The following is a 14,184-nucleotide window of genomic DNA, read 5'->3' as shown; positions in this document are numbered from 1 at the left end:
GATTAATGAAAATATAAGTATCATTGACATATTTAATTAGGCCTTTAATTAAATATGCTTCCACTATTTTACTCAAAACAAATGGCCCTCATCATTTGATTCGGAAAATCCCGTTGGAAGATTTTCTAGTGGGTCGAGATCCATATTTCACTTCGTTCTAAGTCCGCGTAGGCGGATTACACAAAACTAGGTTATTTAGGTAGGAACTCCTTCCAATTGTATCTCATACAACTCTCGAAAATTTCAGTTAGGTGAATAACTCCTTATTTCAATCCATCATATGGATCATTCCCAACTCTTGCTTCTAAACATATATATAATCTTATTATAATTTGTTTAGTTAAGTTTGGCACTGACTTCTTTGCTTTCTTCATAACATTACATTACATAAAGAAACTCGTTTTACATACGACGGAGTGAGATGAGAAAAGAAGTTACATTTGGGAGATTAAGAGAGGCACGACACGCATGTCGTATTTTAAAACCCAAAGCAGAATAAAGGAAAACTAAGGCCATAACCGATCACCACAAGACAATAATAAACACTTTATTATTATTATTATTATTATTATTATTATTATTAATTCCTTTAATTAATTAAAATCAAATTAAATCTTGACGATCGATCACACTACGCAGAGTTAGCCGGGGGTCCGCTGCACGGTCAGTGGACGGTGGTTCCGCTGACCGTTCATTATATAACCATCATGCGCACGATATAGACCTATCACACGTGCGAGGGCCTGCGTGATTTTTTTAAGGGACTTTCTCCCTTTCCTCTTCTCTTCTGTTTACTTTCCTTCTTCTCTTTCACCCGCTCTTTTTTTCCCAACAAAACACACAAAGTATACATGTCTTCATACACAAAATTAAAATAAAAAAACTTAAACAATTACTTATTAATGGGTTGCCTCCCATCCAACGCTTATTTACCATCATTAGCTTGACGTTCCATGTCTAAGGCACGTCAGGTGCAAGGGAGTCCCTCACACCGAATAGTTTACCTTTCTTCTTTCCTTTGTCAACCTTGCCACCTTTTTCTTTCATCTGGTAGCATGTTTCCGTATCATCTACATATGGTGTCCAATCATACACATTAAACACCACTTTTTTCTTGTTGAACTTAAATCTAAGATCACCGGTTTCCACATCTATTAATGCTTTCCTAGTTGTCAAAAATGGGTGTCTGAGAATAACTAAACCACTTATTTCTCCCTTCATGTCGACTACCACAAAATTTACAGGAAAAACTAGACCATCAACATGTACCAACACGTCTTGTAAGATACCATGAAGGTAAGTAACAGATAAATCGGCCAAGGTAAGAGTCATATTACTCGATATAATCTTTCCCAAATTCAATTCTTTAGCCTTATTAAGGGGCATTACATTTATACTTGATTCTAAATCACATAGAACATGTGGGATCTTTACCCCACCAATCATGCAATAGATGGTAAACTTACGTGGATCTTTCGGCTTTGGTGGCATTGTTTTGGGTATTCCGCATCGCATTTCCCAGTCACGTTTACCCGTTATTTGTCCAATTTATGCTTTGTACCATTCAAAAATGCCTTCATAAATTTAGAAAACTTGGGCATTAACTCTAAAAATTCATGAAAAGAAATACTTACCTGAAGCTCAGTTAACATCTCTTTAAACCTGGCGAACAACCCTGCCTCACCTTCCTGTAATGGTTTCTTTTAACTATTGGATATGGTGGTTTTATGTAATCGGGTAGTTCTAGATTAGGGTCATTAAGAATCTGCTTCTTAGTCATTCTCCAAGGAAAGTTTTTGTCTATTAATTATTCAATGGTGACTCCCTTCTCAGCTTGGTCACTCTGATTTTTACTTTCCTATTTCTCAGTCCCTACTTCTTACTCTTCAATAAAGTCCTCTTCCACTATTTCATCCTCACCCCTGTTGGTGATTACCTAAAAACCTGTTTCCAAAGCCTTGCAAGTCTCCCTTTTAGGATTATCCATAATGTTACCTCTAAATCCTCCACTAGAACTAGGTAAAACACCTATTTGTCGAGATATCTGACCAAGTTGCATCTCCAATTTTTTTTATAGATGTATCATGGTTCTTACTCATTGTATCATACTATTTATTTACCTATTCAAAATTACTTTGAGTGGTCTGGATGAATTTTTGTAGGGTTCTAGTTGTGAGGATTTCCTTTGGATCGAAGCTTGTTGATTTTACTGAATATCCTCACTAGCACTTGTATTCTGATTGTTGCTCCATCTGAAATTTGGGTGATCCTTCCATCCTGGATTGTAGGTGTTATAATAAGGATTATTTTTCTGAAAATTTTCAAATTGAGATTCTTCATACTATCCTTCCAAAGAGCATCTTCCATTTGAATGTCCCTCTCCATAGAAATCACACCTCAGTGTTTATACCTGACTTACGTTAGCTTTACTCAAGCTGCTTTCAGCTAGATTTTTATTCAATAATTCAATTTGAGCCAAAAGTGAAGTATGAGTATCAATAGATAACATACCTTTTGGCGTGCCTACATTTTCAATTTTACTAGAATTTCACTCTTCGAACGATATTCATTCAAGCACATCTTTTCAATTAGGCCTTTAACTTGTGGTTCAGTCATTGTTTTGATCATGCCTCCCGTGAAAGCATCTAAAAGCATGTGTGTTTGACTATTGAGACCTTTGAGGAAATTATGCATTTGCTCCATGTTATTCATGTTATGATTTGGGCACCTGCTTAATAAAAGTTTAAACCTTTCTCATGAGTCATACATCGACTCAGTTTCCTGCTGCTCAAAATTTGTAATTTCAGCTCTTCGCTCAACAAACTGAGTGGTGGTGAAGAATCTCTCCAAGAATTTGTCCTCCATCTCTTTCCATGTTTGTATAGTTCAATTTGGAAGGCAAAGCAATCAAAGCAACCAATATTTGGCTCTTCCAATTAGCGAAAAACCAAACAGCCTCAGCTTGACTTGGTCTTCAGTGACTTCAGTTGGCTTGCACATCGAGGTTATTTCCTAGAAGCGAGGAAGATGCTCCCACGGATCTCTAATTGAGTTCCCGTCAAATGAATTGTATCTTCAACCTGAAAGCACATAATTCTTTATGTTAAAGTTAGTGGGGTTTTCCAGTACAAACCCTCTAGAAACCCGTCATTCGTTAGTCCTTTTGCAGTAGTCCCCTATAGTGGGTGGTGGTACGACTTCCATGGTGATTTCCTCTTCAGAGTCCGAAGAAATCAGTGAATTATCTTTGACTAAGGTCCTTTGAGTTAGATTCGCTTCTCTAACCTCTCTCTTGATGGCACATGCAATCCTTTCAATTTCTGGATCAAACGGTGGCAATGTTGATCCTGAGTTATGTATACACATAAAACACAAAAAAAAAAAAAAAAACAAATGTTGCAAAAGCGTTTCCTTGTTGAAATTATCAATAGTCCCCAGCATCAACACCAAAAATTTGATGACTTCTCAACAAGTGTACTGATAATGTCGCAGTAATAAAAAGATATTGATTTCACAAGGACTACTATTTAACAAAACAATAGTTGTGCAAGTATAGAAAGTACAATTGGGGGGGAGGGTGAGTTTGAAATGAGAAAAATTAAAACTTCTTCTGAAATAAGATGAAAGCAATCCAGTTTTGTTTAGAATCCCTTATTTATTCCCCACTGATGTCTAATACATTACATGAATGAGAAAGTCATTATATTTCCACGCCAAATCAACACAACCACTATACCAAATCCCTTGGTGTATAGCTCACTAATTCTCACTCGGGGTCTTTGTCATACCCTAATTTTAAACCCTAAGATCCCACATCTCATTTGTATCATTGCACACAAGCAAGGTCATATCTTGGTCCTTTCCTATCCACCGTTGGATTTGCTTCTTGCAGGGATCACCAAACACCTATTTGTTGGTTTATTTTACCTTTATGTTTACATTATCATTACTTATCTAACCACTAATCAAAATATCAAAAAATATGTTTTGTATTCTTAAATTTATTGTGCAAGGTAGGACTTTTCATTAAGAGCATCAAGCATGATTCATCGGCTATGGTTTGTATTGATTCCTCGAGTCAAAGTGTGGTCAACCATTGATTCTCAAGAGGATATCTTATAATGCATGATCTCAAAGGTTATAAAACACCTTTCAATCTCATTTTGATAAAAAATACATCAAAGTTTTGTGGCTTACCTCTCAAGGAAAGTCAAAGGTTCATGTGTTTATTTCCATGCGTTCTTCAACAAGCAACTTTAAGTTTTGAGAAATTTAACAAAGGTAAAGCCAAGGACACATTATTTTTAGTTCACATGATCATCCATGTGCTTTGAAATGCAAGGAAAGTCCAAGTACACAAGCTTGTTCTAAGTGGTTTGACAAAAAGTCAACATTTTGAAGTCAAGGTTCCAAGGATTATAAATCCTTCAATTCTCAATATTTTTGAATGATTATTTTTGCATATGACTCTTATCAACATACTCTACAACTTCTATTTACATGGTAAAAACCAATTATGCTTTGAGGATCATCAAAAGTTTGGAGACATTATAGGTCATTTGTGGACTTAGTGAAATTTGACCTATTTTCATGTGATTTTCCCCAACTTTCAAAGATCATAACTTCTTCAATTTTCAACATATGCGGATGATTCTTTTTGCACAATGTAATTTGTGATACCCTATACAAGTTTTCTTCAAGGATCAAGGTCAGAATATGCTTGTAAGGCCATGGAATTCATTGAAACATTACAGGTCATTTTCAGCCATGAAGCACTCGAATTTTTCTAAGTTATGTGATCAGATTTTTATGCCAACTTCATGATGACATAACTTTGTGCTCAAGAATCCAAATGCAATCTTTCTTGGCACATTGTAATCTTCGACATGATGCTAACACATTTCAAGAAGAATGGGATCAAAAAGTCTCTTGAGCAGGATGCCCCATTGGGCTGAACATGGTGACTTATAACTGAAGAAATTTCCATTGACCGAAATTTGAACTTCACTAATCTTAATTACAAGCCAAATTAGCATGTTTTTTGGACCTAAACATGTTTAAACAAATCTCTGGAAGTTAATTGACCCTTAAAACACATCATTTGGATGAATTTTGATGAGTTGCAAGTCACACTTTTTTCACCTTCGGACCAAATTCATTTTGCACGAATTCAGCATCATTCCACACGTATTTGGATCCAAACACATTCCCCATAAATAGAGGAAGCTATTAACCTCATTTGTAAGATTTTGAGAGCCAAGAAACCCTTGTTGCAACTTGATTTTTTTATAGAAAATTCAAGTATCGTGTTTTGAGTTTCAGCTTGTTTCAATCCAATTTATTAATTCCATTAGCATCTTCGGCATCCTTTGGAACTTTTGCAACAATTCCCAAGCTCTGAGACCTTCTGAAGTGCTTTGACCAGGCCGAGCTTCATCAACTTCTGATCAGCATCTGAACAAGGTAGTTCAGAGCATCATTTGAATTCAAACAAGTTACCACAATGCAATCCTTCACTATCTGATATTTTCCCCTAACTTATCTGGTGTTGATTGTTCATGTTCATCATTTAATTTTATTTTTTGTGGCTTGCTTATTTCTGAAACTTCTCTGAAATTCTCTTTGCTCGATTTAGATAAATGAATTTGGAGCATAAGGTTGAATTCAGGATGAGAAGAGGATCACAATGGTGGTGGTATCGTGTTTGGGATTTACCAAACGATGAAGCTCTAGTGAGAACTCATCGGAGAAGACGACCTGAGTTTTCTCAGGTTGTCTGAGTTTGGCCAGACACGTTGGAGGAATGAAATGTTCTGATTGGTTGGATTTGAATTGAATTCTATGTGTTGTTTGCAACGTGTTCCATCGTGAATCCTAACATGTGGAGTGTTGGATCTGCCTCGTCAATTAATGAGGTGTGATCCAACGCACCTTGTTTTTTCTAATTTAAATTATTTTTCTTTTATTGTTTTTAATTGTTTTTTCTTTTAAAATTCATAGTGATTTCATTTTTCATCAAAAATATTGCAAAATAATTTCTAAATTTCTCTTTTATTTTTCTTCACCTAATTTTTATTTCACTGATTTTCTATTTTTCATGAATTTTCTCTTTTCTCCTTGATTTTAATTGGTTTAAAAATACTTTTTTGCATTTTTAAATTCTGAAAAATTTATTACATGTTTCTCATTTTATTTCTGACCTTCCATAATTTTCTTGGCCATTTATTTGGTGTTTTGAAAGACTTTATAGATTTTTCGTTTTATTTCTATTTTAAAATTCATAAAAAAAAATTTTTGTGCTATTTATTTCATTTAATTGCATTTTATATTTGTGTGACCTTCTGAACTTTTGTTGGCCTTAGATCATGATGGTTTGGACTTCAAGTCCCATCAAACTCAACAGATCTTGAGTGTTGATGGGGTGAAAATCCTAATCCACCAAAATGGATGATTGATTTTGACGATGACTTGATCAAATTTTTGATCCAACTTGGGTGTGGCTTCTCTTGTCTCCTTCTTCTTCATCTCTTTCTTTTCCCTTTGATCAATTGGATGGTTTGTATCCATCTTGTTCATGATGTGTGGATTGGTACTTGATGAACTTTCATCATTTCAAATCTACCTTCTAAGTGATCCTGTATCATTTAAGGTACTTTGGATTGATGCATAAGTTTGTTCTAAGTGTCATAAAGTGTGTATTAAAGTAATTGACCACCCTTCTGGCCTTTTTGCTTGATCACCCCCTTCATTTTCTTTTTGTGTGGCATGCCTTTAGGAGGATGATTTACATATCATCTCTCTAGCATGTATTAACACTAACATTATTATTGACCAGCCTCAGATAGTTGTAACTTCTATGTAAGTCTAATTACAATTGCTTAAAATAGAGATAAATTTTTCCCAAAAGCAAAAGGCATTTTTATAAGTGAGATTGTAAGTCCCCTACTCCTCACGGTATTGTGTGAAAATATTGCTCCCTTTTCATTTGTGAGAGTTAGTGGCATACTTGTTGATTTTATCCAAGTTGGAGCCCTTCTTATAAATGATGTATATATTCATATTTTCATGCTTGTGGTTGAATAATTGAGTGCTCTCCAAAAAAATGATCAAAAAATATGTCACTTTTTCTTTCTAACACCATTTATTAATATCTTACTTGTATTAACTTTTATTTCCAAGTCATTTACTTCATGCTCTTTTACTTTATGCCATTTACTTTATACTTTATATTTAGCATTTCATATCATTTTGTTTGTGATTATGTCATTTGTTCTTTGTCCATTTGGACTTTACTTTCATATCTTTATGAAGAAAACATTAACAAGAAAAAACCTAAAATGAAACTTGGTTTTCCTGATTCATGGGCTTGTGGTTACTATCCTTAGCAATGTTGTGGATGTATGGACTTAGAAGTAAGATCTTGACCTTTTCTTTGGGACTTGTGACTTGAGACCTTGGAATTCATCTGATACCTTTGATTTCGGACTTCTTTTGGAGACTTGGTTGAGTTACTTTGGTTTCATTTGATACATGGATTATCATTTGCTTATGTGGATTGCTGGAGGCTTAATCCAGAAGAAGGAATTCTTGCTTGACTTATGTCATGAAGCTTGCTATTTCTTGGTTAGATCTTTCCTCCCTAGATTTTACTTTATGCTCTAGGATAATCTCTTCTTCTCCTCCCCTTCTTTAATTTTCAAAATCGTCTCTCTTTTTCAAAACCTTTTTGTTTTCTAACTTAAACCATTTTCTTAATAAACCTTGACTTTTGTCAAGTGATTTTCAAAACCTTTTCCTAATAAATGCAAATTCATCTTAAGCATATTTAGATCAATTTCAAAAGACTAAAAAATGCATAACTCACTCAAATCATTTTGTGCCCTTTGTGCACTTTTACTTTTAAATCTTTTCTCAAAGTTTATAAATAAGTCATTTCCATAGTTGAGATATAATATATTCATAGTATTGATGATAATTATTTTCCATCTAAGAGAGTTAGTGGCATACTTGTTGATCCGTATCCAAGTTGGAGCCCTTCTCATGATGATGCAAAATTATCATATTTGCAAGTTGCACCCTTTTGGTGAAGCAATGGTGGCTTCAATCAGTGATGATACTTATTTGCTTTTAACCATTTTTGGCAAACTTTTACTTTTTGACATTTGCTCAGGGTTTGATCACATGTGACCTTTTTGTACTCTGGTTGACTTGTATTTGTGTCTTGAAGTGTTTTGGTATATGTTTGGGACCAAATGGGATCAGATCAAAAGAGTTTAGTGGCTTAAAACATCAATATGCAAATTCTGGTTAAGTGTGGTATGATGTGTGCACCATGACAAGTCACCAACTTTGAACTTGGGCCAAATAAAATTGGCTTATGAATTTTGCATGAAACTTGTGCCAATTATTCTTTGCCATGCCTTTAATCATTTGAAAAAAGAACCATATCAAAAGGAGTTGTGGTGTGGAAATGGCATGGAGGGAAAGCAGTGCTCATGGACATGACTCTGGGTCTGGCTAGGCATCTTGACCAGCTTTGCCAATCCAAAAATTGAGGTCCTTGCTCAATGAATTAGGTCTTGGAACTTGAAACAAAATTTAAGAGAGGTTCAATTAGGACATTTGTCTCAAATAATATCTTGAAAAGCTTAAAAGGAGAAAAAGTTATGGGGTTTGGATCAAATGGTAGGCCAAACTTACCAAAATGTGACTAACCATCATGCCCTAGAAATGCCATTTTGAGTTTTATTGATTTTTAAGGAACCATGAGGGATGTTTGAAGCTCAAATGATTATAAATTTATGGAAAATGAAGCTTGGTTCTTGATGGGATGGTTATAGGTCATGTCCATGGGTGAGACCAATGAATTGAATTTGATGAATCAAGACCAAAACAAGGACATCGTTCCATGGTGAAATGGATGTTTGTTTGATGAGAAGATGGTTGAAAATGTCTTGAATTAAAGGTGAATGAAGTGTTTAATGATGAGGTGATCAAGTGAGGCAAGGCATAGAATCAAAGGATTGCATAAACTAGGGTTTCTTGGATAACAAGTTTCATCAAGAGCCATAGTAAGACAAATTAGGGTTTGGCGTGAAAGAAGTGTTTTGAAATGATTCAAGAGGTTGTGGTATGAACAAAGTTTGGATATTAGGGATCCTCAAAGGCATGGCCAAGCTGTCGCATTACGCGAAAAAACCGGCGGGAAAACGAAACAACAGAGCCGCCACCGTGCGTTATTTATCCCAAAAGAGGGAAAGGAAATGCTCGAAGTAAACCTGGAAAGGAATGGTCTCGCGACCAGAGATTGATGGGATCAGGAGTCGGTTATGCGAAGGGAAGGTATTAGCACCCCTACGCATCCGTCGTACTCGACGGGATCCACGCTCAGAAAGAATAGAAGGAAGGTTACTAGATAACTGCTCAAAACTGCACACACACTGGAAGGAAACACAGAAAGACAAAAGAAACGAGACTCGGCAGGATATCGCATCCTGGGCCTACGTAGTTTGTCAGACACAAACATCAGAGTCGACGTAGTTCGGGAACAGGGGGAACGTGCTCGCTAGGATGTCGCATCCTATGCATACGTATCTTCTCTAACCAGAGAAAGAATCAGAGCACTCGTAGCTCGGCTAACGCACGCCAAACAAAACACAAACAGGAAACTGACTGCCAATCGCTGGACTTACGTCAGACTCCACACAAACAGGAAAACATGGAAACCGAAGGCCAATCGCTGGACTTACATCAGACTCCGAACCAACAAACACACACAGGAAACCAACTGCCAATCGCTGGACTTACGTCAGACTCCAACAAGCAAACAAGACACAGGAAACCAACTGCCAATCGCTGGACTTACGTCAGACTCCAAACACACACAAAGGGGGTTGAAAAAGAAAAAAGGTTGCCCGGAGAGATCAGCTCATCTCCTGCCTACGTACCTCATCTGGTATGAGGATCAGGGCGACGTAGTTCCCCTAAACAGGGAAAGAACTTCTAACCTAACCAGAGACAAAGGGAGATAACAGACTACTAGGGAGACTACGACTCGAGCCTAGAAGTTGTCATGCATACGATCCCTATGTTGAGGTCTCTATCCTAACTTGCACAGGAAGCAAGCTATCCTAAATAGCACAATCAAACAAATACAAGCACAATAAAGAAAGCACACACACTATATGCAAACCATTGGCTCATACAAGGCTAGGCTGTAGAAACAAGCCAACTGGAATGGGGTGTTTTTAGCTCTTAACCCTAACATTGAGAGTTAGGGTGAAGCAGATGAAATGGGAATGAGGGTAAGACCTCATAGCTCTTATCCCTGGCCTGGGAGAGCATGAATCAAATAGAAAGTGTGGGAGTTCAGAATGTAGGAACTCTTCTCCACATGACTGACACAACAAGATCTTGGGTTCTTATTCAAGATGCATCAACACATGGTGTGTGAGCAAAGTGAATGACACAACTGAATAGCAGGGGATGGATTGCACATCCCTTTTATCTGCCAATTGCCTCTTAAGAGGACTTTACCTGCTTGGCACAACATTAAACAAACACAAACATTGCCTCTTAAGGAGGGCTTCAGACAGGTGCCTACCAATAACATGACAGGTCTTCCAGACTACATGAAGACCAAAGAATTATACCTCAGTGGTATGCAAACCACAAGCAATGCAAAGCAAGTTCAAATGAACTTAAAGCAACTTAGGTACCTGTGGAAACAACTAAACCAATCAGTACAATACTCAGACAACAGTCAATAGTCAAAGTCAAACAGACAGACAAATCATCATCAAACAACAATGGTGCAAGGCATAAGGCAAACACAAATTAATTGTCCTCAAAGCCTACAAAACAAGCAAATGTTAGCCAACAACAACAAATGATCAAGCTCAAATGAAGGATCAACATCAATCATGGAGATGTATACTTGCACCTGAAATTCACAACACAAATGGTAAGTCCAAACCACTAGGTCAAAGCCTAGGGTCAAAGGAGGATCAAAAATCCAAAACAGAAGCTCAAACTCAACATGAATCATATTTAACCAATCAAGAACAAGTCCTAAAAAGGACCAAACCAAAATTATCATGCAAGTTCATGTAATAGGCAAGAGAAGTCAATGACCAATTCAAGGCATGCATTTGAACATTAAGAAAGAAAATTCCCAATCAAAACAGAAATGATTCAAATAATTCTGGAAAACTTCATGAGCATTCAACACATCTAACATGATCATCATGCAAAAAATCAGAAGCATTAGAGGTCATTTGGCATGGAAATCAAATTGCACAAGTAAGACAATCAAATGTGTGACACAAATTGTCACACCATGTTAACACAAGCATAAAACAGAAATGGTAAATGAGAAAAATCCCAAACCAAGCCTCAAAGGTCCATCAATGTGTCTAGAATCAGCATATAAAATTTCAAATCCATTGGATTAAAAACAAGCATTTCATGATAGAAAGAGTAAGGCAAGGTCACAAATGTACATGTGCTCAATCAACCTAGAGCAAATAAATTTCCAGCCATGCACAACTTTCAAACTCATGATCATTAAAAACTAGACAAAACAAGGATAATTTTGCAAAAAATTGGGAGTGATTTGATGCATTTTTCAATTTGTTATGGATTTTACAAGTTGGAAGAAAAAATGAAATTCAAATATGAACATGGCATGGCAAATGGAGGGAAATGTGAAAAAAAAGCTGAACATTTGAAAACTGCATTCGGTGAGAATCGAACCATGGTCAAATTCAAATGAGCGCGCTAATTACCAAAACGCCACCGTTTCCATTAAGAACCCTAGCCAGCGAAAATTTCCAGAAAACGACGTTTAAAACCGACGCAATGCACGCAGAAACGACGTAAATGTCCAGAACACATGCATCTTCATCTTCTTCATGAGGAAGAAGATGAACATTCATCCAAATTTTCCAGAAAATCCAGATTTGTCCAGAAATTCACAAAAAGCATATCATTAGCAAGATCTATTCATGGTGAACACGAATCAAACAACAATTAAGCCTAAAACATCAAAATTAAAGAGAATCGAACATGAACATTTTTGGATCTCAAACTTCAAATGCACATAACTCCATGAATAATGCACCAATTCACACGATTTTTAGATCAGAATCATCAGGAGAACAAGATCTACCAGAATATACTCATGAATTGCAAGATTAAGAGGATCGAAAATTAACCTCTTGAAGAGCAGAACCTTTGAACTGCACGATCCACAACTTGTATTGATCCAAATTCACTCCACAATGCTTGCAATGATGTTTGATGAAGAAAAGGAAGCTTGAACACGTGTAGATCTAGCTTAAACTTGAATTTCCATTTTCAACTTCATGAGCTTCAACCACTTGATTCTTGCACGAATTCCACGAACCAACACTTGATTCACACTATAATCAACTCACTGATCATGAATCTCCCACAAAAAACAAGTGCTACGTTCAAGAAATTTGAATTTTGATTTGAAGAAAATTTTGGAGGGAGAGAGAATTTTGGATCTAGAAATATGAAATGTGATTAACCTCCCCCAAATTCTGTTATGATTTAGTATTTATATGAAGTCTTAATCACACTGAAAATGTTAATTAAGCTTGGTTAATGGTAATTGGAAAAAATGAGGTGTTTTGACAAAACTTGAAAATTAGTGGTGCATGAAGTAATATGGACGTGAACAGTAGCCAATGCATGATCAAAACAGAATTATGTATTGATACAAAGGATTATGCATCGATACATACTGTAGCTTTGATTAATTTTAGAGAATTAATACAAGCATGGATCGATACATAACTCGTATGTATCAATACATAGAACATTTTGCCCTGCATGGATCGATATATAACTCGTATGGATCAATACATAGAACATTTTGCCCTGCATGGATCGATACATAACTCGTATGGATCAATACGTAGAACATTTTGGCCATGCACACTTGATGATGATTTAATCATATCTCCTCAACCATTCATCAGATGCTCATGATCTTGGACTTTTTGGAAACGGGAGAGAGAGATATTCAACTTTCATGTTGGACAAAATTTCATTTGAAACTTCTTTGATGTTGGAAAGTCAAGTTGAAGTTGGTCCAAAACTTGCCATTTTTGGAAACTTGAAATACAGGTCACTTTCCATTTTTGGAAACTTTTGATCTGGCTTCAAAATCTTCAAAGTATGAGTTTGACATGTTGAATAAACCTCTTTGGACATGAATGAAGTGTCTCAAACCATTTCTCCATCTCCTAGCCCTCAGTTGACTTGCAGTTGACTTTTATGGGCCCAGATGACCTGAAACTGCACTGTGGACTTTGAGCATCTAACACTTGGTCAAGTTGCTTCAAAATGAACCTTGGGTTCACATAAGCTCTCTAGAACACCCATAGGGCCTTTTATCTCATGGAAAAACCCTTGCTCTCTTGCACAGATGGATTCTCCTGATCAATTTTGACTGATGAAATGCAACATGCTATGCAATTCTAATGACCTAAAAATGAAATGTATATACCAATGGGAGGTGCAAATTTGAGGTGCTACACAAGGCACAAAGAGAATCATGACTTGCACAAGCCATCGAGGATCAAGAATTAGGGTTGGAGTCCTTGAGTGACCCCAGATGAATCTTCAAAGCCTTCAATGAGGAATCACAATCCAATTAGGGTTTTGGAGTTAAGTGGGATGTCTTGAGTGATCCTCTAAGATCCAAGGATGCCCGAGGATGAGTATTTGGTTATGGTGGCTTGGGCACACCTCATCAAGATGAAAGGGTCTTGATGCTTCTCAGATGAACACCACGCATTGATTTTGTGTACCATTATGGGTGTAAATGCACATGAAATGATCTATGATGGATGTATGCTCATGGATTAGGGTTATAAGGATTGTATGGAGGTAGGGTAAATTTGAGGGTATGACAAGACTCTATATGGTTTGAAATAAACTCTACAGGCTTTGTTTGAGAAGTTTACCACTATTATTACATCTCTTGATTTCATCTCTTGTTATCATGATTCAACTTTATTTATTAAGACCACCTCTCATGGTCTTATTTTAATTTTTATTATATGTTGATTTTATAATAATTACATGTGATGATATTAATGAGATTGATGATTTGAAATTACAATCACCCAAATAGTTTAAGATGAAGGATTT

At 36.3% G+C, this 14,184-nt stretch overlaps 1 protein-coding gene and 1 non-coding gene across 2 annotated transcripts; one reads left to right on the top strand and one right to left on the bottom strand.

Annotated features, from left to right (window-relative positions):
• Positions 1 to 957: 957 nt before the first annotated feature.
• Positions 958 to 1,491, bottom strand: LOC127135858 (uncharacterized). Its single transcript, XM_051062488.1, has one exon. The coding sequence runs from the start codon at positions 1,489 to 1,491 to the stop codon at positions 958 to 960; it is 534 nt and encodes a 177-aa protein (XP_050918445.1).
• Positions 1,492 to 2,710: 1,219 nt separating this feature from the next.
• LOC127077587 (small nucleolar RNA R71) lies at positions 2,711 to 2,817 on the top strand. The gene has a single exon (XR_007787380.1). It is a non-coding gene; the product is annotated as a small nucleolar RNA R71 (small nucleolar RNA).
• Positions 2,818 to 14,184: the final 11,367 nt, after the last annotated feature.

Source organism: Lathyrus oleraceus, chromosome 4 (assembly GCF_024323335.1).
Source record: "Lathyrus oleraceus cultivar Zhongwan6 chromosome 4, CAAS_Psat_ZW6_1.0, whole genome shotgun sequence".
Classification (NCBI taxonomy): domain Eukaryota; kingdom Viridiplantae; phylum Streptophyta; class Magnoliopsida; order Fabales; family Fabaceae; genus Lathyrus; species Lathyrus oleraceus.
This window is presented reverse-complemented; position numbering and strand designations above follow the sequence as displayed.

Coding starts and splice junctions, on each gene's coding strand:
- LOC127135858 (XM_051062488.1), bottom strand. CDS start 1,491: ATGCCACCAAAGCCGAAAGATCCACGTAAGTTTACCATCTATTGCATG.